This window comes from Cololabis saira, chromosome 12 (assembly GCF_033807715.1).
Source record: "Cololabis saira isolate AMF1-May2022 chromosome 12, fColSai1.1, whole genome shotgun sequence".
NCBI lineage: Eukaryota > Metazoa > Chordata > Actinopteri > Beloniformes > Belonidae > Cololabis > Cololabis saira.
In genome coordinates this window covers 2,928,218-2,956,000 of record NC_084598.1, presented here as the reverse complement: position 1 = coordinate 2,956,000, position 27,783 = coordinate 2,928,218, and the positions used below count along the sequence as shown (strand labels likewise).

Below are 27,783 nucleotides of genomic sequence, written 5' to 3'. Positions count from 1 at the left end.
CAAATGGATGGATGGATGGATGGATGATGGATGGATGGAAAAATGGGTGGATGATGGATGGATGGACAAATGGATGGATGGATGGATGATGGATGCATGGATGGATGGATGGATGGACAAATGGATGGATGATGGATGGATGGATGGATGGATGGATGGACAGATGGATGGATGGATGATGGATGGATGATGGATGGATGGACAGATGAACGGATGAATGAATGGATGGATGATGGATGGATGAATGATGGATGGATGGACAAATGGATGGATGGATGGATGATGGATGGATGATGGATGGATGGACAGATGAACGGATGAATGAATGGATGGATGATGGATGGATGGATGGATGAATGATGGATGGATGAATGATGGATGGATGGATGGATGAATGGATGAATGATGGATGGATCATGGATGGGTGGACGGATGAACGGATGAATGATGGATGGATGGGTGGATGGATGAATGATGGATGAACGGATGAATGATGGATGGATGGATGGATGGATGAACAGATGAATGATGGATGGATGGATGGATGAATGATGGATGGATGGATGGACGGATGGATGAACGGATGAATGATGGATGGATGGATGAACGGATGAATGATGGATGGATGGATGGATGAACGGATGAATGATGGATGGATGGTTATGGATGGATGGATGGATGGATGGATGAATGGATGAATGATGGATGGATTATGGATGGATGGATGGATGGATGGATCAATGGATGAATGATGGATGGACGGATGGATGAATGATGGATGGACGGATGGATGGATGGATGGATGGATGGATGGATGGATGGATGGATGGATGGATCGATGGATGAATGATGGATGGATTATGGATGGATGGATGGATCAATGGATGAATGATGGATGGATTATGGATGGATGGATGGATCAATGGATGAATGATGGATGGATGGATGGATGGATGGATGGATGGATGGATGGATGAATGGACAAATGGATGGATGGATGGATGGATGATGGATGGATGGACAAATGGATGGATGATGGATGGATGGATCGATGGATGAATGATGGATGGATTATGGATGGATGGATGGATCAATGGATGAATGATGGATGGATGGATGGATGAATGATGGATGGACGGATGGATGGATGGATGGATGGATGGATGGATGAATGATGGATGGATGGATCGATGGATGAATGATGGATGGATTATGGATGGATGGATGGATCAATGGATGAATGATGGATGGACGGATGGATGGATGGATGGATGAATGGACAAATGGATGGATGGATGGATGGATGATGGATGGATGGACAAATGGATGGATGATGGATGGATGGATGGACAAATGGATGGATGGATGGATGATGGATGGATGGATGGATGGATGAACGTATGAATGATGGATGGATGGATGGATGAACGGATGAATGATGGATGGATGGATCGATGGATGAATGATGGATGGATTATGGATGGATGGACAAACGGATGGATGGATGGATGATGGATGGATCATGGATGGATGGATGGATCAATGGATGAATGATGGATGGACGGATGGACAAATGGATGGATGATGGATGGATGGATGATGGATGGATCATGGATGAATGATGGATGGATGGATGGATGGATGGATGAATGATGGATGGACAAATGGATGGATGGATGGATGGATGGATCAATGGATGAATGATGGATGGACGGATGGATGGATGGATGGATGGATGGATGAATGATGGATGGATGGATGGACAAATGGATGGATGGACAAACGGATGGATGATGGATGGATGGATCAATGGATGAATGATGGATGGATGGATGGATGGATGATGGATGGATGGACAAATGGATGGATGGATGGATGATGGATGGATGGACAAATGGATGGATGGATGGATGATGGATGGATGGATGGATGGATGAACGTATGAATGATGGATGGATGGATGGATGGATGAATGATGGATGGATTATGGATGGATGGATGGATCAATGGATGAATGATGGATGGACGGATGGATGGATGGATGGATGGATCATGGATGAATGATGGATGGACGGATGGACAAATGGATGGATGATGGATGGATGGATGATGGATGGATCATGGATGAATGATGGATGGATGGATGGATGAATGATGGATGGACAAATGGATGGATGGATGATGGATGGATGGATGGATGGATGGATGATGGATGGATGGATGGATCAATGGATGAATGATGGATGGACGGATGGATGAATGATGGATGGATGGACAAACGGATGGATGGATGGATGGATGATGGATGGATGGAAGGATGGACAAACGGATGGATGATGGATGGATGGATGATGGATGGATGGATGGATCAATGGATGAATGATGGATGGATGGATGGATGATGGATGGATGGATGGATGGATGATGGATGATGGATGGATGGATGGATGATGGGTGGATGGATTTCTAGACCTGTGCCTGACACATGTAAATAATATTTCAGTTCCGTTGCATTCTTCTATTTAAATAGGTGACACATTTGACACGTCTCAACGTTTCCGTGCCCTCGGGCCGTTAATACCGTTAATGTCTATGGTGAACACGTTAACACGGGCCGTTAATACCGTTAATGTCTATGGTGAACACGTTAACACGCCCCGTCACCCGGGACACCGTCACGTGACTCAGCGCTCCTGTGGCTGAGTGTGAGCAGAGCAGGTTTTATCCACTGCTGAGTGGAGCAGAACGTCCCGGAAGAGCTCACACCTGATTGGCTCACGAGACACGCTCGTGCCCTGCTCTCTGTCTACCTGTACAGACCCGGACCGTCGGGAGGAGACGACCTGGGAGGAGACACCCGGACCCGGACCCGGGGAGAGGCGAGCACAGGGCGGGACAGGGCGGCAGCAGGACCCGGAGAGCCGGTTCTCTCCCCGCTGCTCAGGCAACTCCAGGACGCGATGCTTCTGTTAAAGTTGTGAAGGTAATTGTTTTCTACGCTTTCAGTGCGGACAATAGTTGTGCTGCTGGGTGCTTTGGGAACGTGTTGCGTTCCCGCCCCTGTGTAAAGCAGGACTAGTGAACCCTGGTCCTGGTGAAGAGATGTTTCTGCTGCTTTACACCCTGGTACAAAAGGACTGTCACAAAAGCCTGATTCATGGTTCCGCGTTAAATCGCCGGCGTAGCCTACGGCGTTGCGCGTCGTCGCGTAACTTACGCCGTAGGCTCTGCGTCGGTGTAACGCGGACCATAAATCAGCCTTAACACACTTGTGCAGACCTGAATGAGAAGCTGGTGACGATCATTGGACCAGGACCAGGGTTCTCCAGGACCAGGTTCTCCAGGACCAGGGTTCTCCAGGACCAGGGTTCTCCAGGGCCAGGTTCTCCAGGACCGGGGTTCCCCACCCCTGGAGTAAAGTTTGCATGAATGCAGTACTTGTGCCAGAGTTGTATAATCCAGGTGCCATAATAAAACTCCAGGCCAGCAGTTGTTCCAACCCTTTGCAGGTAGATGGTCCTTAGTGAAAACTCCTGTTCTAAATGTACTGGCTGATCCAGAAACAGCAGGGTTTTTACTTTATGGCATTTGGATTACACACCTCTGCAAAAAACAACCCATTCCCATGTTGCAAACAGCAGAAATTGCTGTAGCATTGTCTTCAGACATATTCGGTTGGAACAACTGCTGGACAGGATTTTTACTTCATGGCACCTGGATTATACACCTGGATTATACACCTGGATTATACACCTGGATTATACACCCCTGCCGGCCCTGGTAGACCCACCACACCCCCATGGTCAGATCACCATTTCTACGTTCACAAACTGTGGGTCTTCGTAGCCACACGTTCAGAAGAATTAATTTACGTCTTTCTTTTTCTTTATTTCCTATGTTCATCTTCTCACATCCTGTCTACTGTTTCTTTGCACTTACTCGTCCGTCTCTTTCTCTCTTCCTCTTTGCATCATTTGCAACCTTCCAGGAAGGAGCTCGTCACACGGCAGAACGTTACCTCATGCAGTCCTTTAAACACACGAGTGGGCGTTCCAGGTCCCCGAGGCTCCAGGGCCGGTGTCCTGCATGTTTTAGAGTTTTCCCTGCTTTAACACACCTGATTCAATTAATCATCAGCTTGTCATGCAGCTGTGCACAATTCTGTTAACGACAGTCACTTGTATCACGGTGCAATGAAGCAGGGAAACATCTAACAGTGACTGTGTTTCAATGCATCAATAATCCTTTTAAAACCTGAATATTGGCAATAACCCGAATTTGCACGGCCATGTAAACACCAATAACCCCTTTGAATAACCTGAATCTGCTCATATTCAGGTTTTTAAAAACCCCAATATGAGCCCTGGGTTCCTCCTCTTAAAACCTGAATATTGGGTCATGTAAACACCAAATGGAATATCCCCATCAAACGGAACAGGAATTTGTTTCTGCACATGCTCTGTTCACAAGGAATCCTGGTCTTTTGAGTCCAGGAAGTTCTTCTAAACACGGAGAAACCAAGACCAGGAGGAGACTAATCACTTCATAAATGTAATGAAGGATATGAACATTTCTGCATTTGTAGACGGTAGAAAGTACCGGGATAGAAGATTTACAAGAAGGTGAGAGAAAAGTTGCACGAAGCAGCATTTGTTTTGAATTTGGATACAGGAAGAAGAAGCAGAAATGACGGGAATTGTGTCATGATGTTCTCTGTGCGTCGCTGGTTTGATCCAGATATCCTAATGATTAATTACCATGGAAACGGAATATTCCCAATGTTTCAGTAACCGGAATATTAGCAATAACACGAATTTTGACTGCATGTAGTCACTGGTCACCAACCCTGGTCCTCAACATCTCCTGTCCCGCATGTTCTGGATGTTTCCGGCCTCAACACACCTGATTCTAATTAACGGTCCTCATTAGCTTGTTATCAAGGTCTGTACATCTCTGTTGTTGACACAGCTCCTTGTATCACAGTGTGCTGGAGCAGGGCAGCATCTAAAACAGGGGTGTCAAATGTGCGGCCCGTGGGCCGCATGCGGCCCGAGAGAGATTTTCATGCGACCCGCGAGAAGTTTCCAACGCAAAAAAACTAAATGTTAATTTACTAAAAAGGAAGGCATAAATAATTGCCATGAATCGCAGCATATCCGATAATATATTTCTTCTACAAATCCATCGTTATTCCACAAAGAGAGCAGTTTGACCTTTTTTTAGTTTTCTAGAATGCATTTGCCGATTTTATTTCTTTGTAGTCGGTCGTTTATTTTTATGAACTGACTACTATTATATATTTTCGCAGGAAAAATATCACTGCTAAAAAAGACGATAGAAGATATTTATTGGGAGAATTTCAGTTTTGAATACGAGGATAGTGACAAAGTAAAACAGTTAAAAGAGAAGTGCTGACTTTTTCGGGACACTGGCGTAAATATCCGCGCCAATTTTTACAAATAAATACACTTAATTGTACTGGAAAACTCTCTAAATCACAAAGAAACACTCGGATGTAATAAGAAAAATATTTGGTTTTAATTGAATTTCCTATGAAAAAGCGAAATATAAAAAAAACATACTTGTTTCTGTTTATCTTTGTAAAATGATATTAAAAGTATCTTACATAATTTGAAAAAAAACGAGAAATTTCCAGAAAAGATCCTGAAGAAATATATTTTACATAATTAAAGTGTAAACAAAGTGCATATTTCCTTTAAAATGAACAAAACTGATATTGGATTAGATAACAATAGTAAAAAAAGAAAAAGAATTAGAAAAAAAGATTTCCGCACCGTCTTTGTTATTTTGAGCCTGCGGCCCACGAGGAAAAAAATTGTTCCAATCCGGCCCGCCAAGCAAAATGAGTTTGACACCCCTGATCTAAAACATACAGGACAGTAGATCTGGAGCACCAGGGTTGAAGACCACTGATCTAAAACATACAGGACAGTAGATCTGGAGGACCAGGGTTGAAGACCACTGATCTAAAACATGCAGGACACCGGCCCCTCGAGGAATCAGGATTGTCCAGTCCGGTCCAATCTGACCCGATCCCATGGAGGGGTTGAGAGGGCATAATCATGGTCATGATGCTGCTCATGTGACCATCATTCCTGTGTGAGTGTGTCTCATGGAGCACGAGCGTCCTCAGACTGTACGTACTCCAGCACGGTGACAGGCTGGTTCTGTTCCTCTCGCACACATTCAAAGTCTCGTTTAAACGGATCATTTGAGTTATTTTTAGTTGTGACTGGCTATCTTGCCTTCACAGACCACCTCATCCTAGTTTAGTATTCTGCTCAGTGGTGTAATACTTCCCTGTAAAGCTTGCTGAGACTTGCAATCTTGATCAAAAGATTGATCATTTTGATGATGGGTAAGAACAGGGTTCATGTAATTAGGCGTATCTGTTAGCTTGCCCTGTTAGTGTTTGCTGAGACTGCAGATCATGAAAGCAGCATTGGATGTTGTTTTTCTTCTTTCTTTTTTTTTATACTTGCCTCAGGCAGCTTTTTGACAATGGATGTTTCAGCTTTACAGGACTGTCTCCGAAAATTAGAATATTGTGATAAAGTTCTTTATTTTCTATAATGCAAACATGTCATACATTCTGGATTAATTACAAATCAACTGAAATATTGCAAGCCTTTTATTATTTTAATATTGCTGATTATGGTTTACAGTTTAAGATTAAGATTCCCAGAATATTCAAATTTTTTGAGACAGGATATTTGAGTTTTCTTAAGCTGTAAGCCATGATCAGCAATATTAAAATAATAAAAGGCTTGCAATATTTCAGTTGATTTGTAATGAATCCAGAATGTATGACATTTTTGCATTACAGAAAATAAAGGACTTTATCACAATATTCTAATTTTCTGAGACAGTCCTGTATTAAATGTAATAATTGCTCGGGGGATTATATTTATATTTATAATTATATTTATGTTCATGTTCTGGATCTCTGGAAAGCGTCTAGAGACAACATCTGTTGTATTAGACGCTATATAAATAAAATTGAATTGAATTATTAGTCAGGGCTGATCAAACCTCACCACAAAGTTGTCAGTTTTTTAGGTTTATGTAAGAGATCATTTGGAAAATAACAATAGGCTGAAACATTTTACAGAATTAAAGGCAGACATGCAATAAACAGACAGAGAGATCAGTCTTATCTTCCTGTCATGTTTTTCAAAAGCTGCATCATGATGATGTTACCTTTAACAGTAACGATCGATCAAAAATAGCCAGTAAAAATGTAGGACAGGAATTTTACACCTCATGGCATACAGTAGCACTACCTTCCCATCATGCCTGCATGCACACACAAGTCAAGCTGTGCACGCACATGCTGCCGTGTTCTGTAATGTTATTCAGGGCTGCAGAGTAGGTGCAGAGCAGCAGCAGAAGGAGATCAAGTGTAATGAGGAAGTAACCTTCTTTTCTTCTTTTTTGGTACACAGGAAATGTCAGTCATTTATCTTCAGAAGTCACCGTGTTACGTGTATGCAGTAGCCACAAATATCTAGTGTGAAGCTGTTGCATGTTGTGACACAACTTCTTCAAAATGACTCACATTTCCCAGATGTTTGAGTTCTTAACTCACATTTAGATTATTTGTAATGACATGGCTTATTGTTGTCCATTTGTTTTATTAGATAGTTGTTCCAGCTTGATGATAACTGGCATCAAACACGCGACTGCTTATTCTGTTTTGCACATTTTGCAGAGTTTCATTTTATTTCCATTTTCTCAGCTTCGTGTACAATTTCCGCCTGAGACGTGCATGTACACATCCTCAGGCAGTGTCTGAAATGACATATCAGCTTTGGGCGTGTTGATCAGAGCAAAGCAGTCATTAAAAATAAAGATCTGGACAACCATGGGGTCCTCTTAGGGGAAACAGGTGACGACTCAGCCAACCAGGTGACTAAAACCTGTTTCCACGTAGCAAAAACGCTGGTGTTTTCATGCCGCCTTCACGTTTGCTTGTAAACGGAGAGAAACGGAGATTTAGGCTTCAGAACGTCATATTATGAGACAGAAACGTCACCAGCGTCATGAGTGACACCTGTGGTTACAATTAGTTTGTAACCGTGAATATTTTCTTGTATTTTACCTGTTTTATATTCTAAAGTCACACTTAAAAGTAACTCCACTTCTCTGTCACTCCAAACCAAAGACTCTGGTTCATCTTGGAAGTAACTGGAAGTTACTCGTGTCATTTGTTGATGTTTTTTTCCAGGATTCTGATTGGCTAGCATGACTTTATCTTCTCGTTACACTGCCCCCTGTAGGTTTGCCTGCTCATAGCACCTTAACAGATATTTATGCGGGTTTGTGTAAATGAAGAGATTTTTCAAAACGTAGAGGGGGAAATATCAGTTTTTGTAAATACCCGGCTCTGTGGAAACGTGGCCTAAAACCCGCCACATTTGAAAAACATGAGGAAGGATCTTCCTTCAGCACAGAAAGTGGAAGATTTGGAAGTCTGGATCACCTCTAAACAGAGACAGTATCCCTATGAGCAATTTTGAAAAGATTTCCCAGTAGGAGGTGCTGATGCTGTTCCACAGAGAACTAAAAGATTTGGTGATGCTGCTTTTATCCACTAATGCTCCAAAACTGTGGAACAGCCTGCCGGAGGATCTGAGAGGAGCTGGAAATGTGGACATTTTTAAACGTAGACTAAAAACTCATCTCTTTGGTCTGCCTTTTATGTAGCATCACATTTGATAGTTTTATTCTGTTTAACATTTTTTAAAGGTATCTGTTTTATTTATTTATCTATTTCTTGTAATGTTTTTATTATTATATTTTATTGTTGTGGACTGATTAATTTTTAGCCTTAATCCTTGAACTTTTATCTTTTTTTTTTTTCATTTTAATTAACTATAATGGCCGGGTTTCCCAGATCTAACCTCTCTTAAGGATTTAAGAGAGGTTCAAAGAAGGTTTGAACTAAGAGATAACCCTAAGATACGGGTGTTTCCCAGATGACTTCTTAACACCGTCCTTTAGTTTCGCTCTTTCAGAAGCTCTTTGGAGCAGCTGTCCGGTTCTGAAACCAAATCAATCGATGCCAGGCAAATCGATCACCGATCACTATCAGCGCATTTTCACACGCAGCACTGCTGCCTAACGCACTAATTCCCTGCTGCCTGTGCGTTATAATAAAAAATTAAGATGATAAATATAATTCAATGACCCTTTTTCATCCAAACGGTGCGTTACTCCGTTATTTCTGGCTACAGTGAGGCTTTTTTTCCCCACACGCAGAAACCGGGAGGAAACGGGGTGGGCGTTTGTGTGTGTTCAAAAACATGAGCCAAGAGAAGGCGAGTTTCGCAAATCGCAACGTGGAATTACAGCAATCCCTGGTTTTTCGCAGGGGTTATGTTCCAAAAAGAACCCGTGATAAGTGAAATTCTTTTTACAATTATAGAGCGCTTCAGATTGCAGAGATCAGCCCCGCCTCGCACGTATTCCTCCTCTTCTGAGACCCTGCATCCCGACTCGCGCTGCAGCGTCTTTTTATCCTAAACCCCGCGGTGCAGGTTTTTTCAAGAGAAGAAAATAGTTATGGGTCGTTGTCTTGGCTCTTTTTTCTTCTGGGCAAAAAGATTCTTTAATATAAACCGACACCATTGATTATATTTGAGACTGTAATGAACGATTCATCAAAGGCTCCTGTTCTTCAGCTGCTGCTTCCCTGTCATCACACGTAGAGGTGCTCGGGCTCGGGCTCGGGCACGGCGCAGGTGTCCCGGTCTGACAGCCCGGTCCGACACGTCCAGGGGACTGAAGTGCTGACGCACGAATGCGTTCATAAAAACAGTTCTGCTTCGCGCACGGTGACGCGGTTGATTTGCAGCGAGAACATGCTGTATAGCAGCCAAATTATCAAATACATGATATTCATGATGATCGTTTTATTTGTGCGTAATGCATAAAGCATATACAGGAACACACTTGTTATTCCTTATTTTTCTTTTTTTTTTCCTTTGCTGTCACCAATAAATGCTAAACAATATAAATCTAAAGTATAAAATAGATCAAAATTTGTGCGGGGTGCATTGTTTTAATATCTCATTGCTTGGTGTGATATTGATTTGCCTGACGCGGCTGGATCTGTGAGTCTTTGTTCACTAAGATGGTTGTAAAGACTGGGTCAGAAGCATCTTTCATTTCCTTCTTAATGAAAGAGATACTTAAGCTAAGAGCAACTCTGGGAAACGCGATTTTCTTTCACAGGCTCCTTAAGAAGGTTTGAAAGAAGTCTTTCGCTGTTAAGAACTACTTAACTGATCTGGGAAACCCGGCCATTGTATGTCAGTGTGCATTGGTCTCCCAGTTTTTATTTTTTGTTTATTACGCTTATTTTTCAGTCAAAATGTCAAAGCACTTTGTATTTCATGTACCTGGATGAAAGGTGCTATATAAATACAATTTGATTGATTGATTGATTGATTGATTGATTGATGCAACGATCAAACCTTTTCTTTTCCAGTTGAACCACACACTTGCTCACCACACCAACTGGACCTCCAGTGATCACCAGCCATGGCGAGCCAGGATCCTGTCAACCCTTCACATGCCACGTTCGACCTCTTTGTCCAAGCCAAGACGTGTCAGGAGGTGAAGCAGCACTTCTCCGAGCTCTGCCAGCAGCTGCAGTTAGACCCCAGGGACTTCAGGACTTTCTTCACCAAGCTGAAGGAAAGACTGAACTACTGGAAGGCCAAAGCCTTGTGGACCAAGCTGGACAAACGGGCCAGTCAGGCGGCGTACCAGCAGGGAAAAGCCTGCACGAATAACAAGGTATTCCTTCGTTAGTTTTTATTTATTTCGAACATGCATTAAAAAAAAAAGAAAAAAAGATAAGAGAAACAAAGACAGGTGGGCATTCCACCACATAGAGAAAAAAAAAACACATCAAAACACATATTTCAGTTACATGTTGGAAAAGGAGTGGGAGGAAGTATAAACTTATTTAATCACACCCCCTTTCCACAACTAAACCTAAATTATAATGTATTTCTGTATTTACTTTTTACTGATCTTTAAACACAGTCTTCACTTTTATACCTCAAATAAACTATGTCTTTATATTTCTTCTTAAATTGTTTTATGTTTGTACATTCTTTTAACTCCAAATTCAAATCATTCTACAGTTTAATTCCACAAACTGATACACAAAAACTTATTTTTGTTGTACGCACAAATAAAGATTTGAAGTTTGGTTTCCCCTTAAATTATAACTCCCTTCCATCCCAATGAATCATTTCTGAATGTTACCCGGTAGCGAATGATTTTTTGCTTTAAACATTACTTGTGCAGATTCCATAAGTTTTAATACTTTAAACAGTAAGAATAGTGAGTTAGTGTGATCTCCATATCCAGCCTTATGAATGTATCGTATTGCTCTTTTGAAGTACGAGTAATGAGTGGAACCTGGTTTTATAGTTATTGCCCCAAATTTCTGCACAGTAAGTGAAATATGGAAGAACTAGTGAGCAGTAAAGAATGTGGAGGACCCTGTGATCCCAAACCTGTTTTGCTCTGTTAAGTACTGCAATAATCTATTATAGGTATTGGCCACCAAAGATTCTTTACTGCACGTTAAAACCACGTAATACATTAGTGCTTTTTCAAATATTGTTATTTCCATTTAAATTTTATTTATTTAAACTGTATATCCCATTTTCATCCGACACATTTGAGAATATGAACTAAGCACAAGGTGCATAGTTACTGTTGACTGAATGTACAGACGTCTGATCTAACAGGGAGTCCACAACAAAAAACTGAAAGTAAAAGAGCATAACATCCCTGATCACGTAAATAAAAGAACAGGTTTTTATCAGGCCATGGAAGAACTTTGCAGTTTGCACTTTAGTATTAAACATGTGATCAAGATACAAAGCGGTGAACTCCAATAAAACTGGATGACTTATTAGAGACGGGTTAAAACAAAAGAATAAAGAAAATCATCACACCAGAGAATCATTACTGCTCACTCGCCGTAATCCAAGTAATCTGTCGCTTCTTTATGACCATAAAACCATTAAACCATTTATAAACACTGTTGTCAAGGTTTTCTCCGTTTTGTGGAACTGACAGTTACCTAACCTGATATGGATCTCGGATCTAAGATCATGCTTAGATCTCGTAAATATTGATACAAATAATCACTCACCGGCAACTCCCATTTACATTTAGCTCGTACACAACTGCAAATCATTTAGTCCATCACACATGGAATTCATTTTGAAGTGACTGTGGATGCATTCTGTCAGAGAGTTTTTTCATTATTTTACATTTGACTCTTTTTCATTATGCAAATCTTTTGCACCTGAGTTTTTAGTAAAATGCATTTTTATTGAACCTCACATTCATTACAGAACTGTCTCAGAAAATGTGAATATTATGATTTTCTGTAATGCAATTACAAAAACAAAAATGTCATACATTCTGGATTCATTACAAATCAACTGAAATATTGCAAGCCTTTTATTATTTTAATATTGCTGATTATGGTTTACAGCTTAAGAAAACTCAAATATTCTACAGTATCTCAAAAAATTAGAATGTTCTGGGAATCTTAATCTTAAACTGTAAGACATAATCAGCAATATTAAAATTACAGCTGGACGAAGCAAAAAAAAGCATTACATGATTTCTATGATGTATCATCAGCGGTTGCACAGGAAATTACCTCCACACAGAATGTCATCATTGGGCCGTTTAACATACAGAAAATAATAAATACAGCTTAAGAAAACTCAAATATCCTATTTAAAAAAAATGAATGTTCTGGGAATCTTAAACTGTAAACCATGATCAGCAATATTAAAATAATAAAAGGCTTGCAATATTTCAGTTGATTTGTAATGAATCCAGAATGTATGACATTTTTGCATTACAGAAAATAAAGGACTTTATCACAATATTCTAATTTTCTGAGACAGTCCTGTACATGGATTTGTGCTAAGTGCTCCACTGGTGGGCATAAAACTGTTTGGGTTTCTCTCATGAACTACTAATTTTGTGATGAGTTTGTTCTTATTGCAGCAGTGTCTCTGCTCCTCTCTCCCAGTGCCTGGTGTTGGGTTCTGGGCCGTGTGGGCTGAGAACGGCCATCGAGCTGGCCCTCCTGGGGGCCCAGGTGCTGGTGCTGGAGAAGAGGGAGGAGTTTACCCGGAACAACGTTCTCCACCTCTGGCCTTTCACCATCTACGACCTCCGAGAACTGGGAGCCAAAAAGTTCTGTGGCAAATTCTGCACAGGCTCTCTGGATCACATAAGTGAGTGACTATGAGAGTCCAAAAATAAGAGATGTATAAACAGTTATCACAGGTTTATCCATTCAAGGATTTAGAGCACAATTCATTTGCTTCCTTTCATTGAAATCCCATACTTTTTTTTTACCTTGTCTGCACATATTAATGGTTAATACCATGCTGGTAAGAACCTAAGGCATATGTGCATTGTTAATATATTTAATATATATACATATATATATATATATATATATATATATATATATATATATATATATATATATATATACATACAGGACTGTCTCAGAAAATTAGAATATTGTGATAAAGTTCTTTATTTTCTGTAATGCAATTTAAAAAAAATAAATAAATAAATAATAATGTCATACATTCTGGATTCATTACAAATCAACTGAAATATTGCAAGCCTTTTATTATTTTAATATTGCTGATTATGGCTTACAGTTTAAGATTAAGATTCCCAGAATATTCACATTTTTTGAGATAGGATATTTGAGTTTTCTTAAGCTGTAAGCCACGCCGAATGTTGTTCAGTGTTCAGCAGACATTATCTCACTACTAATATGATCTGACAGAAGATTCCTAAAGTGATTAATACATGAATTGGACTTTTGTTTCCACTTCATTAAATGGTTTTCTTTCCCATACTTTATCCCATACTTGTTAAATCCTCATTTATTTCACGATCTTTGTAAACTCCCATGGCTCTAATTGGATTCGTATCTTTCAGACATGACCAGACTTCTTAAATAATGTATTCATACTATTAAATTATCAAGCAAAATGGTTCTTCAAATGTGGATTTTAGCTGGATTTAGTTTTTTCCAAATAGAAGTATTTAGGTAATGTTAAATAATGTTGGTTTGATGTTTGTTTCCAGGCATCCGTCAGCTGCAGCTGATCCTGCTGAAGGTGTCTCTTCTCCTGGGGGTGGAGGTGCACACCAAGGTGGAGTTCCAGGGCCTGATAGAACCCACCGGAGAACATGGTACTTTCCCTCTCCTACAAAGTCTTCCCTGATTCTTATTTTTATGAACTAGGGATTCTTACAAGAAGCAGTGAAGTTATTTAAAGTGTTTTAAAGTGAAAGAGGAATGATTTCCTGTGTGATGTCTATTAAAGGTTGGATGGCCAAACTGCTGCCTCACTCTCATCCTGCGGCAGCCTTTCAATTTGATGTCTTTATATCAGCCGGGGGAGGCAGATTTGTCCCTGAAGGTGAGAGAAAGTGTCATGCATGTTTGAATCACTTCAGATCCCTTTGTTTTAATAATTGGCAATGAAACAGTTTGCCAAGGCTTTACTACGGTGGCCGAGACCCGCCATTGCTGAAAATGAAAGAAACCCTGCAAATAAAAAGAAACGCTGCTGCAAATAAAATAAACGCTTTGCAAATAAAAGAAACGCTGCAAATAAAATAAACGCTGCAAATATAAAGAAACGCTGCTGCAAATAAAGGAAACGCTGCAAATAAAAACAAACGCTGCTGCAAAAAAAAGAAACGCTTCAAATAAAAACAAACGCCGCTGCAAATAAAAGAAACCCTGCAAATAAAACCAAACGCTGCTGCAAATAAAATAAACGCTGCAAATATAAAGAAACGCCGCTGCAAATAAAAGAAACGCTGCAAATAAAAACAAACGCCGCTCCAAATAAAAGAAACGCTGCAAATAAAAACAAACGCCGCTGCAAATGAAATAAATGCTGAAAATATAAAGAAACGCCGCTGCAAATAAAAAAAAACGACGCAAACAAAAATAGTCCCCGGTAATTCACTTCCGTTGTGGCTTTTTTATTTGCGTCGTTTTTTTATTTTATTTGCAGCGGGGTTTCTTTATATTTGCAGCGTTTCTTTTATCTGCAGCAGCGTTTGTTTCTGTTTGCAGCATTACTTTTATTTTCAGCAATGGCGGGTCTCAGCCACCGTACTTTACTGTTGCACATAAATAAAAAAACAAAACACACAAACTACCCTCCCCAGTCAACTTTAATAAGTGAACTCCACTCATTCCAGTTTCCTCTTTTTCTTCTTTGTGGAACTCTCAGGGTTTAGGCACAAGGAGCTGAGAGGGCAACTGGCCATCGGCATCACAGCCAATTTCATCAATGGAAAAACAGCTGCTGAGGCCGAAGTACCAGAGATCAGCGGCGTCGCCCGCATCTACAACCAAAAGTTCTTCCAAGACTTACTCACTGAGACGGGTATGAATGCACGTGACAGCTGCAGCCGTGTTTACCTGAAGGGAAGAAGACGTCTTCTAAGTGCTATATTTTGGTGTATTGTTTAAAAATGTAAGCAAGAAAAGAGGAAATGTGCGGTCTTTAGTGATCACACCCAGTTGTTTCTCATCTAATCTACAGGACTGTCTCAGAAAATTTGAATATTGTGATGAAGTTCTTTATTTTCTGTAATGCAAAAATGTCATACATTCTGGATTCATTACAAATCAACTGAAATATTGCAAGCCTTTTATTATTTTAATATTGCTGATTATGGCTTACAGTTTAAGATTAAGATTCCCAGAATATTCTAATTTTTTGAGATAGGATATTTGAGTTTTCTTAAGCTGTAAGCCATGATCAGCAATATTAAAATAATAAAGGGCTTGCAATATTTCAGTTGATTTGTAATGAATCCAGAATGTATGACATTTTAGTTTTTTTAATTGCATTACAGAAAATCACAATATTCTAATTTTCTGAGACCGTCCTGTAATTAGTTTTTAATCTCTTAAGTGTATGGCACAGTCTACTTGAATTGTCTACTTGTACACAGATATCTTGCTTTCTCTCCACTTTCAATTCCAGGTATTGATTTGGAGAATATCGTCTACTACAAAGACGACACCCACTACTTTGTCATGACTGCCAAGAAGAAGAGCTTGCTGAAAAAAGGGGTTATTAAACAGGTGATAGCAACATATCCATTACCAAGGAGAGTAGTGTGATTCCTATTGGCACAAGGTACGGTACACCCTTGGCCATGAAAAATAAAATAACCAGACAAAAAGAGGCAAACTATCAATCATTCTCTCTCACCAGCCTAGTGCCTTTGCTAATGCAACAAAAGAAAGTGTAAGAAATGTGAGAAAAGGTTCCCTGAGTTCTCCGGTGCCCTCACTGTCTGTCTCTACAGGACCACGCTGATGCAGATCAGCTGTTGGCAACTGCCAACGTGGATCACGAGGCTTTGTACCGTTATGCACATGACGCTGCCAACTTCTCCACCGGTGGAAATCTTCCTGACCTGCAGTTTGCTCGGAGTCAGGGAGGGAAGCCGGACGTGGCCATGTTCGACTTCACCTGCATGCACCGAGCTGAGAACGCCTCGCTGGTGAAGGAGCGGAGGGGCAGCAAGCTGTTGATGGGGCTGGTTGGAGACTGCCTGGTGGAGGTAAGGAACTGGACTTTAAAGAGTGTATGGAACACTGTACTTGAAGCCTGATTTGAAGTATTGATGGTATTGCTTTTTTAATTGCTTTTATTTAATCCACTTCTTCTTGGCTTCACATGTCAGAGTTGTTATCCGGTAAACCTACAGACTTAATGTTCCCTTAGACCAGGGGTCGGCAGCCTAAAATGTTAAAAGAGCCATATTGGACCAAAAACACAAAAAACGAATATGTCTGGAGCTGCAAAAAATGAAAAGTCTTGTATAAGCCTTAGAATGAAGACAAATGGCGAAAAGGCGAAATGTCGAGAAAAAAGTCGAAATGTCGAGAAAAAAGTTGAAATGTCGAGATTAAAAAGGAAAGGAAAAAGGAAGAAAAAAAGAGAAAAAAGAAGAAAAAATAAGAAAAAAAGAGGAAAAAAAGGAAAAAAAAGGTCAAACATTTTTGAAAAATCTCCAGGAGCCACTAGGGCGGCGCTAAAGAGCCACATGCAGCTCTAGAGCCGCGGGTTGCCAACCCCCGGCTTAGTATATCAGCATTGTCTTCTTTAACGTGGTAGTATTTAGCTTCGAGTAGTGTCTTACACCTCTGCTAACATATCTGTTAAATTGTCCATATCCACAATAAAATAATAATTCTCTTACCGTAGAATAAAGTAGAATATAGTTTCTTTACAAAAATCCAGACGGTTGTCTGTCTGCAGGAAGTCTCCAGTTATTCATGGTCATGTGCTCTGGGTGTGATGGTCATAAACATTCCCACGTGGATAATTTTGAGGTGATGCTGATGTATTGCAATGATTCCTACTCCTCGTCTCCCTGCAGCCCTTCTGGCCTCTGGGAACCGGCATAGCCCGGGGATTCCTGGCTGCTTTTGATGCAGCGTGGATGGTGCGGAGCTGGGGTATGCGTGTCCCACATCTCAAGGTCCTAGCTGAGCGGTGAGTTAAATTTGATAACATTTCATGAAAAATGCTGCACAAGACGCAATCAGATCTATTAATCACACTGTTATGGCATTACACACTCATGAGCAGGTCATCCTATTTTCATGGACAAATTCATCACTGGCAGTTGCAGAAATAAGCGGGCCGGGCCCAGGGACAAACAGTAACCAGCACAAGAGACGAGCTCACTAGAAACAGAGGAACCTGCTCTGCAGCCTCACGACCTCTCAATCACTTCCTGTTCCAAACTGATACCTGCACTTTGCAAATCAGCCACTATCATCTGGACATCAGGCTTGACTTGAACAGTTTCAAGTCAAGCCAAAAAGTAGTACATTATCACATAGATATTCGCGTCAGGCAGCCAATCAGCACAGACCCTCATTATCATAGCCCCGCCCACTCAGAATCCCTCATAGATAATGAGGTTAGAGAATGGGAAGATAAAGACATGGTTTAGAGGCTGAATTTCTAATTTATTTAGCAAAAACAATCAAAAGCTTGTTTTTAAGACATTCAAGGCCTGTTTAAAATAGCTATTAGATGCCATAATAGGTCCCCTTTAAATACCCGAGGTTTCCACCTGTGTGCTCTCTGCTGCTCGGCTTCCCATTCCCGGCTGGACGCTGCAGCTCACCTGTCGTTCCACCGTACAGATACAGGCCGTTGTCGCTGTTAACCTTAGTTGCTTTTCTTCTGCTACTCTTAGTTAATTTACCTTTCTTAAATAAATACTGTTATTCATTTATTCATTACTTCCCTCCTGCCTTTTGTTTGTCGGAGAGCTGAGCCAGCTCTGACTATATATATATACAGGACTGTCTCAGAAAATTAGAATATTGTGATAAAGTTCTTTATTTTCTGTAATGCAATTTAAAAAAAAAAAAAAAAAAAATGTCATACATTCTGGATTCATTACAAATCAACTGAAATATTGCAAGCCTTTTATTTTAATATTGCTGATTATGGTTTACAGTTTAAGATTAAGATTCCCAGAATATTCTAATTTTTTTAGATAGGATATTTGAGTTTTCTTAAGCTGTAAGCCATGATCAGCAATATTAAAATAATAAAAGGCTTGCAATATTTCAGTTGATTTGTAATGAATCCAGAATGTATGACATTTTTGTTTTTTTTAATTGCATTACAGAAAATCACAATATTCTAATTTTCTGAGACAGTCCTGTGTATATATAATATTTATATATCTGTTTACTCTGCTTTATTTTCTTCAAAAATACAGTGAGAGCATCTACCAGCTCCTCTCCCAGACAACGGCAGAAAACACCAGTAAAGACTACGCTGGTTACAGCATTGACCCCAAAACCCGGTACAAGAGACTCAACCTGTCCTCCATCAGCACCAGCCAGGTAAGCAGGGGCATCTATTCACTCCACATAGATCGGTATCAGAGTTCTTTAAATCATCATGAAGAGCATTGAGAGAGCCATATTACAGCCTGGAACACACCACACACTGTCCCATAAAAACAGATCTGAACCTGCTGTTATGTGAAAACCAGATCTGATGCTAGGGGAAGTATATCCACAGTTTCTCACAAAACAAAACCCTGGATGAAGCTAAAAAGGCATTACATCATTTCTATGATATATCATCAGCTGTTGCACAGGAAATTACCTCCACACAGAATGTCATCGTTGGGCCGTTAAAGCAGCACTATGTAACTTTTCCAGCTTAATCTAATATTTCATCATCATCATTGTGATGGAACATCAACTTCCAACAGGTTTAATGAACCTCTGTCATGGTCTGAGGGGTCTGTATCTCCTTCACTGCACTATGTAACTTTGAGGAGCATGGTAGGAACCCTGCCACACTAAAAAACTACACATTTTTACAGCTTTGACTGCTTTACGGCATACGTCACTTCCCCCTCCTTCCCCAATCGTAGTGGAGACCAAAGCTGGGCGGGGCGTGGAGCGCAGAGCTCAGCAGAAGCTGGTGTCATGGCCGAAGCAGCAGAAAAACCCAAGAAAATAAAAGTTTTATCGGAGGAGGCGAAAAAAAGAAAGCGGGAGAGTAACAAGCTGAATGCCCGGACAAGAACCCGGATCATGGGTTTTGGTAATTCTAAAATTACTGACAATATCAACAACAGACACAGAATAATAATAGTGATCATAAAACTGTGTAATTCGCAATGAGGAAGCTTTATAAAATAATAATATAATTGAATAGAATTACAGCACTAGAGGAAAGAATGCAATGCAAAGAAAATGTATAGAAAACTTCTAGTATTTTTCCTGAGAACTGTAAAATTGTGCAGGGCTGATCTGCAAAACATTCAGTTATTCACAGGTTATAAAGTATTTTTTTATTTTGTCAGTAAGTATGTTGGACTAACATATGAGTTTGTAGTTCAGGCCACATTATCTGGCTGAAACAGGACGGGGGGCGGGGGGGGACTTACTAATAAAACCAAGTTGAACTTAGTGATTTTCAACTTCGTCATATGATATTGTTTAGCCAAAAATAGATAAATTACCTCTTCACTATCCATCCTGCAAACGACCGCTGAAAACAGAAAAGTAGTTTTGAAAGTTTCATTCACTATTTAAACAAATGCAGCGACGGGGACAGGAGTTTTCCGGCAGTACGCGCTGGTGCTCATGGGAAATGTAGTGTTCTTTCTGGTAAAGCACTACCGCTTTGGTCCAAAGGAGCCGCCAAACTCAACAAAAGCTGAAAGTTACATTGTGCTGCTTTAACAGGATTCTTTTTTTTCCCCAAAGATTTTTGTGACCTAAAGTTTGATCTTTTAATATGCTGACTACTCTTCCCATCACTAATCAGGTGCAGCACCTGTATGATGATGATAAATCCCGTCCTCCAAGCAGGAAACAGAAGGACAAGCAGCCTCGCGTGTGTCCAGGTAAATCCCACCTCCGTGCAGGTCTGAGCAGCAAAGTGGTTGTTCCAGTTATTGTTTATTGTTAGTTCAGTTGAACCATGAAATGCTCTGTTAAAAACATTAGCATGCTTTATATTCTCTTAGGCATGACTGTGAAACCATTAATAGAATTTTGTCAGATGTGGAGACTGTTTGTGTGTTTTTTCCAGATTCACCCAGTGGTTTTGAGGATCTGTTGAAATGGTGCCAGAATAACACCACAGGTTATAAGAATGCAAGTGTGAAAGACTTTACCCAGTCCTGGAGATCTGGGCTGGCTCTGTGTGCTCTTATCCACCGCTTTAGACCTCATCTCATGTGAGTTCCTCCCTTTCATTCATAGCATTTGTGAAAGATCTTTGTAAAATGTAAAATTGGTTTAGAGCAGGGATCCCAATTGTAGAAAAACTGCATTGAATTAAATGTGCTGGTTGCAGTGGCTTCAATTGCAGCAGAACCCAAGAAGTGCAAGAGACACGCAACAGCAATGCTGCAACCATATTAATTAATGAGAAAAATAATTAACAGGATTTACAATGGGATGAACTGAATCATTAGGCTTCAAAATACTTTTCGGAGAAAACAACCATAATTCCCAATACAATAAGATAACTATTGTGAAATATTATTATTTTAACAATGAACAATAATAGCAACTCGCCCAGAAAGAGAGCTACAAGTACATAAATGTCCCGGGAAAACTTTGTGTCTAGTACAGGGGTCGGCAACCCAAAATGTTTTAGAGCCATATTGGACCAAAAACACAAAAAACTAATATGTCTGGAGCCGCAAAAAATGAAAAGTCTTGTATAAGCCTTAGAATGAAGACAACACATGCTGCATGTTTCTATATTAGTTAGAACTGCGGGGAGATTTTTTCATTATGCACTTCAAGAAAAAAGTCGAAATGTCGAGGAAAAAGTCAAAATTTCAAGAAAAGAGTCTAAATGTTAAGAAAAAAGTCAAAATTTCGTGTGAAATGTCCAAATGTCGAGATTAATGTTGAAGTACAATCTCGAGAAAAAAGTTGAAATGTCGAGATTGGAAAGGAAAAAGGAAAAAAAAAGAGAAAAAAAGGAAAAAAGAAGAAAAAAAGGAAGAAAAAAAAGGTCAAACATTTTTGAAAAAGCTCCATGAGCCACTAGGGCGGCGCTAAAGAGCTGCATGTGGCTCTAGAGCCGCGGGTTGCCGAACCCTGGGTTAGTCCTTCTCCAATCCAACCTATGACAGCAACTCAAACTAGTGTGCATTAACATCTGCAGATTACGAGCACCCTAAGGCCTGACAGAGGCCTAGCAGCACAGCGTTGGTTGGATGTGATCATTAGGTCTGGCCTTTGCAGTGTGGGCACCACCGTCTCTCAACACGCGGCCAAATTCACAACAACTTTAGTTATTCACATTTTTCATGATTAAAGTCTTAGATATCCGAACATAAGATAGCATCCAGTCGTTACCAGGCCTTAAAATCCCCAAAATGCAGAATCCAGCTTAACTGGGACGGTGACAGCCAGGTTCTCCTGATCTAATGCAGCTGATTAGCTGATCTTTAGCAATGACGTATATTAGAAATAAAACAAATATATTGGAATTAATAGGATAAATTGGACAGAATTCCCCAGCTTAACTACCTATGAAAAGTTTTATTTTTTAAAGCATCATTTTCTTCTTGTCCCTTTACAACCTTAGCATGTTACTGCGGGAAGAATGATGGTAGAATATGTTTGTTTTTTGTGCAAATTAATCTGCTGATATCCAGTAAATGAATAATGTATTACAGCTTTTAAAGTAAATTATGGTGCATCAAATAATCATTTAAAATTCAAGCACTGAAATTCTTTGTCACAGTGACAGAAAAACATGCACTTTTAGAGAATCAAGTGGAGAGTTTGAGGGCTTTGTGCTTCTGCACTGAATCAGAGCTGGTGTTTTGTGCCAAGTAGATAACATGAATTTGATTCTTTCTTTTCATTTAAAGTTTGAATTCCCCTTATTGAAGCTTTAGTGTTTCTGTAGCCAGCTGTCTCAAAGGGGGCACCTTGGTTGAAAATATTCCCTCTGGTGGGGACTGGATCGTGTCTCCTTTTGTGTTGTTTTGTCCTGATATGATTTTAAGATTAAGAAGCTTTGTGACTTAAAATGATTTTTAGCCACAGGATGTGTTATTTACTCCCATGTGTGTGTGTATGTGTATGTCTATGTGTGTGTGTGTGAAGGAAACCAAATGATAGTCAAAGCCTAATGTAATTGATCCCCTTGGATTTTTTTTTTTGATTGAAGTTTTTATTTCCGTGTCATGCACATGAAGTGTCCAGCCCCAGTGGGCTTACAAGACACCACAAAAAGAAAAAGGAACATAAAGCAAATGAAAGCCAGACAACAGACCCTGCACCAATTAAACATATAAACAATCCTGACGCTTTATCCAGCCTTCAGAAACAAAATGAGCCAACTTAAAAACATTTTAAGTTAAACAACCCGTCCATTCTATCATGGTCAGAGCACCAGAACATTTCTGGGTTTTTAACAGACATTTCAGTAAATAATGGAGTTCTCAGTTCATCATACAGAGGGCAATATAACAGAAAATGTGATTCACTTTCCACTTCGTTAAGTTCACATAATTCACACAACCTTTCATCTTCGGGAATGTTTTTAAATCTGCCGACTTCAAGATTCAAGGGAAGGATTCCTGTTCTCAGCTGAGCCATTAAAGACCTTGGAATTATTGTCTACTGTCTGATTACTGTCAACACTAGAGAATGAAAATGCTCCCTGTTTCCTCCAGTGACTTCTCCTCCCTGGATGAGTCCAGCAGCGTTCCCAACAACCAGCTGGCCTTCAGTCTCCTGCAGAAGGAGCTGGGCGTCTCCCCGGTCATGTCTCCCAGCGACCTGGCCAACAGCGGCCAGGTGGACCAGCTGTCCGTGGTGCTGTACCTGACGCAGATCCGGGACGCTCTCACCTCTCCAGCCAAACGTACGGCTCAGGCTCTTACAACATTTAATCACAATACAATACAATTCTATTTATAGAGCGCTTTTAAAACATCTCAAAGACGTTTCATAGACACAGATAAAACCTTGAGATCAAGAAAATTAAAAACTACAGGATAAAAAAGATAAGAGATAAAGGATAAGAAACAAATCACACAAATAAAAAAAACACTAATGGACATAACACTCTTGTTATTTTAATTTAAAAACACTGAACAGATTTGTATTTAATTTGATATAATTTATACAGGACTGTCTCAGAAAATTAGAATATTGTGATAAAGTCCTTTATTTTCTGTAATGCAAAAATGTCATACATTCTGGATTCATTACAAATCAACTGAAATATTGCAAGCCTTTTATTATTTTAATATTGCTGATCATGGTTTACAGTTTAAGAAAACTCAAATATCCTATTTCAAAAAATGTGAATATTCTGGGAATCTTAATCTTAAACTGTAAGCCATAATCAGCAATATTAAAATAATAAAAGGCTTGCAATATTTCAGTTGATTTGTAATGAATCCGGAATGTATGACATTTTTGTTTTTTTAATTGCATTACAGAAAATAAAGAACTTTATCGCAATATTCTAATTTTCTGAGACAGTCCTGTAAAAGATAAAGGATAAGAAACAAATCACACAAATAAAAAAAACACTAATGGACATACCACTCTTGTTATTTTCATTTAAAAACACTGAACAGATTTTTATTTAATTTGATATAATTTATATTAGATACAGTAGCATTAAACTTGCCTAACGAGCTTGATTTGACACTGCACAGCATCACCTTTTTGAAAAGCCTGCACCCTTTGAAACATGTTCAGTGCAGAGCAGCTGTTTCTTTAAGAGCAACTTACCCACAATCCACCAGCTTCAGCCAGCCTCTACTGGTTACTCTGTCCTGCACGCACAGGCTAAGTAGCACAGAACCAGCAGTCAGTAGGGAGCTGATGGGGGGCTGGGGTTCCTCCGCTAAGGAAGGACTTCCTCTCATCCATCCTACCAGGGTATTTGCAGCCTTTGTTTTTCTTCTTTTTTTGTGTTAATAGTGCATGTACAGTAGTGCAAATGTGTAGCAATTGCTGGGAAGCGTGTCCGGGGATGAAGTGGGTGTGATGTCTGCTGTGTGTCTGATGTGCAGGACAGAGCTGTCAGTCTCTCACAACCGCATCTCAATCTGAACACAGTGGGAGTGATGGTCACAAATGGAGCGCAAGAGTTTTTTTTTTTTTTTTTTTTGGATTGTTCTTTTTTTGTGGATTTCCAAGTGAAATTCAGCTGCTATTGTAGTGATTTAAAAAAAAACAAGTAAGAATAAAATATGAAAGACTAGGATAAGGCAGGATAAGGAGCATAAAACAGTACCTGTTTCCTGTCTACCCTTGACAACGACTGCCTACAGCGTTTTAGTTTTTAGCTTAGTGTCCTTATCTTTTAGTATTTAGAGTTTTTATTGTTTTAAGTGTTTTTATTGCTTGCTTTGAGCCACTGGCAACAAAATTTCATTCCACTTGTACTTGGTCTTTTAGTATGATAATAAAGTGAACCTTGAAAATCCAAAGGAAACCTGCAGGTACAGTAGGCCGTCAGGTGTATTTGTGTAGTCTTGTATAACAGTAAGATGACCGGGGTTTGGTGTGTTGCTGACATTTCCCTTCCCTTATTTTCTGTCTGAAGCAGAACATGAGGACTCCGTGCCGTTGTCCAGGCCTCTGACTTTCTCCCAGACACAGTCTGCCGTCTTTTTCCTGAACAAGCTGAAGCACAACTCTCTACAAAGACGCAAAGTATGAGACTCCACCGTTTACACAGCGTACAAGAATGTCTGATAAAGATGGGACCTGCAGTTCTTATCTCCCAGTTATTTTTATTATGTCAAGGCAAAATGCTGCGTTGTATTTCAGAAGAAGTGGTGAACATAGTTTTATTTATGTTGTCCAAATAGTCAACAAAACATTGTATTGTGTTTTATTCTCCCCACAGGAAAAGCTGGGGGCTGACAAACGAGCCTCAGAAATCCAGAGGATGGAAGATGAAGACAACGTGAGTTTTATTCAACTGATCACAGGAAAGCTTGGAATTTTGAAACAGAAAATGGGTAGAAAGCGTACATAATTGACTACGTTTACATGCAGTCAAAACTCGGGTTATTGTTATATTCTGGTTACTGAGACATTCAGAATATTCCGTTTACATGGTAATTAATCATTCAGGATATCTGGATCAAACCAGCGACGCACGGAGAACATCATGACGCAATTCCCGTCATTTCTGCTTCTTCTTCCTGTATCCAAATTCAAAACAAATGCTGCTTCGCGCAACCTTTCTCTCACCTTCTTGTAAATCTTCTATCCCGGTACTTTCTACCGTCTACAAATGCAGAAATGTTCATATCCTTCATTACATTTATGAAGTGATTAGTCTCCTCCTGGTCTTGGTTTCTCCGTGTTTATAAGAACTTCCTGGACTCAAAAGACCAGGATTCCTTGTGAACAGAGCATGTGCAGAAAACAAATTCCTGTTCCGTTTGATGGGGATATTCTGTTTGGCGTTTACATGACCCAATATTCAGGTTTTAAAAGGAGGAACCCAGGGGTCATATTGGGGTTTTTAAAAACCCGAATATGAGCAAATTCTGGTTATTCAAAGGGGTTATTGGTGTTTACATGGCCGTGCAAATTCGGGTTATTGCTAATATTCTGGTTTTAAAAGGGTTATTGATGCATGGAAACACAGTCAGAGAAAAGCTTGGAATTTTGAAACAGAAAATGGGTAGAAAGCGTACATAATTGTTGCTTTGTAAATGCTCAAACTGACCCTGGCGTTTGACCCTTCACTCCTCAGACGTTGGTGTCTCCTGTGAGGCGGGACCTCAGTCCTCCCCCTGCTCCGGAGGGGGAGGTTCAGCTGGACGGCGTGTCCACGCCGACCAGCGAGGGCTGTTATTTCTGCGGTCAGAGAGTGTACGTGCTGGAGCGCATCAGCGCCGAGGGGAAGTTCTTCCACCGCGGCTGCTTCACCTGTCAGCAGTGTGGGGTCACACTCAGACTGGGAGGATACACCTTCCACCAGAACACAGGTCAGCTGCTCACAGAAGCTCAGAGAAGCTCTGTGGAACAGTCTGTTTTTAACTACCATGTACTAGTATTTATGTTTTCAGGGGCTTATACTCTGTGTTAAGGTAAAGCAAGACTAGTTTGTGCTAACGTTCATTCTTCAGTAGGTTTTCAGTTCCAATTAAAGCTGCAAGCAGCGATGAACGGCCCTCCACCCTTGTGCACGTTCAGGCTGCAGTGGAAGCTTGTATGACTTCATGTAGATTCTTCAGGCCTGGACATTTAGTGGATGAAACCACCCACGACTCTATATATCAAACCATTCAAAAGTTATCGGAATATCACATATCTACCAATCAGGAGAAGGGGGGGGCGCGCTTTTTGGCGTCTATCGTCGCCACGGTAACGCTTTTGACTGTAATGCGTGGTGTCGCAGGATGGAGACGCACATTTTGATGTATAACACACCTGGGTGCACGTTACGGTTCGGGCTCTGAAGCGGCTGAAGGAATGGCATAAATTTTGCCAAAATTACACAATTAATTCAAAATGGCCGACTTCCTGTTGGGTTTCGGCCATGGCGCCAAGAGACTTTTCTTTAAAGGGGACCTATTATGAAAAACACGTTTTTTCTTGTTTTAACATATATAAAGTGGTCTCCCCTCACCCTGCCAGCACAGGGGAGACAAAATACCATGAAATTCTGCAAGCTCTCTGACCCCCGCCTTACAGAGTCCCCCAGTGTCACGTGACCTTTTTTTGAGCCATTCTGAATCTGCGCCTAGGGTGACGTCACCATAGGCGCTCATTTCCATAGGTTCAGCCTCCGCTGCTGAAACCACGCCCACAACCAGCTCTCTCTACGGAGCTGGAGCCGTCCTTTCTTCAGCCAGTCGGACGGCGCCGCGGATCCGGGTTAAATCATCCAGGTTCCCGGGTGGTTTGGGAGCTGGGTCCTCGGGGGTCCGTCCCAGGCTGGACCAGCTTCACTCTCCGAGATTTTCAGCGAAATCTGTCGGTTTGGTCCCCGGTAACCGACGATGCGCCGCGGATGCGCTCCGGAGCCGATCTGTGCGCCCGCCGTGGGGTTGCAGCGCCCGTCGCGCAGAATCCGCCGGGCAGATCCGGCTGAAATTCCGCTGGTCGGTCCCCGGGAGTCCCTGCTACCA

General features: G+C 40.6%; 1 protein-coding gene across 2 annotated transcripts in view; it reads left to right on the top strand.

Moving 5' to 3' along the window:
* The first annotated feature begins 2,750 nt into the window (after positions 1-2,750).
* The window catches only part of mical1 (microtubule associated monooxygenase, calponin and LIM domain containing 1), a 38,080-nt gene continuing 13,047 nt past the window's right edge, over positions 2,751-27,783 (top strand). The window contains exons 1-16 of one of the 2 annotated variants that reach the window (XM_061735178.1): positions 2,751-2,983; positions 10,514-10,824; positions 13,103-13,310; positions 14,188-14,295; positions 14,430-14,525; positions 15,354-15,509; positions 16,116-16,216; positions 16,444-16,701; positions 17,524-17,639; positions 18,889-19,015; positions 20,460-20,538; positions 20,727-20,874; positions 23,344-23,534; positions 25,239-25,345; positions 25,542-25,601; positions 26,403-26,637. In XM_061735178.1, the coding sequence (XP_061591162.1) occupies positions 10,567-10,824; positions 13,103-13,310; positions 14,188-14,295; positions 14,430-14,525; positions 15,354-15,509; positions 16,116-16,216; positions 16,444-16,701; positions 17,524-17,639; positions 18,889-19,015; positions 20,460-20,538; positions 20,727-20,874; positions 23,344-23,534; positions 25,239-25,345; positions 25,542-25,601; positions 26,403-26,637 (2,248 nt within the window). In that variant the 5' untranslated portion in view covers positions 2,751-2,983; positions 10,514-10,566. Of the gene's footprint in view, positions 2,984-10,513; positions 10,825-13,102; positions 13,311-14,187; positions 14,296-14,429; positions 14,526-15,353; positions 15,510-16,115; positions 16,217-16,443; positions 16,702-17,523; positions 17,640-18,888; positions 19,016-20,459; positions 20,539-20,726; positions 20,875-23,343; positions 23,535-25,235; positions 25,346-25,541; positions 25,602-26,402; positions 26,638-27,783 lie in introns of both variants that reach the window. The other variant, XM_061735177.1, reaches the window with a different exon arrangement.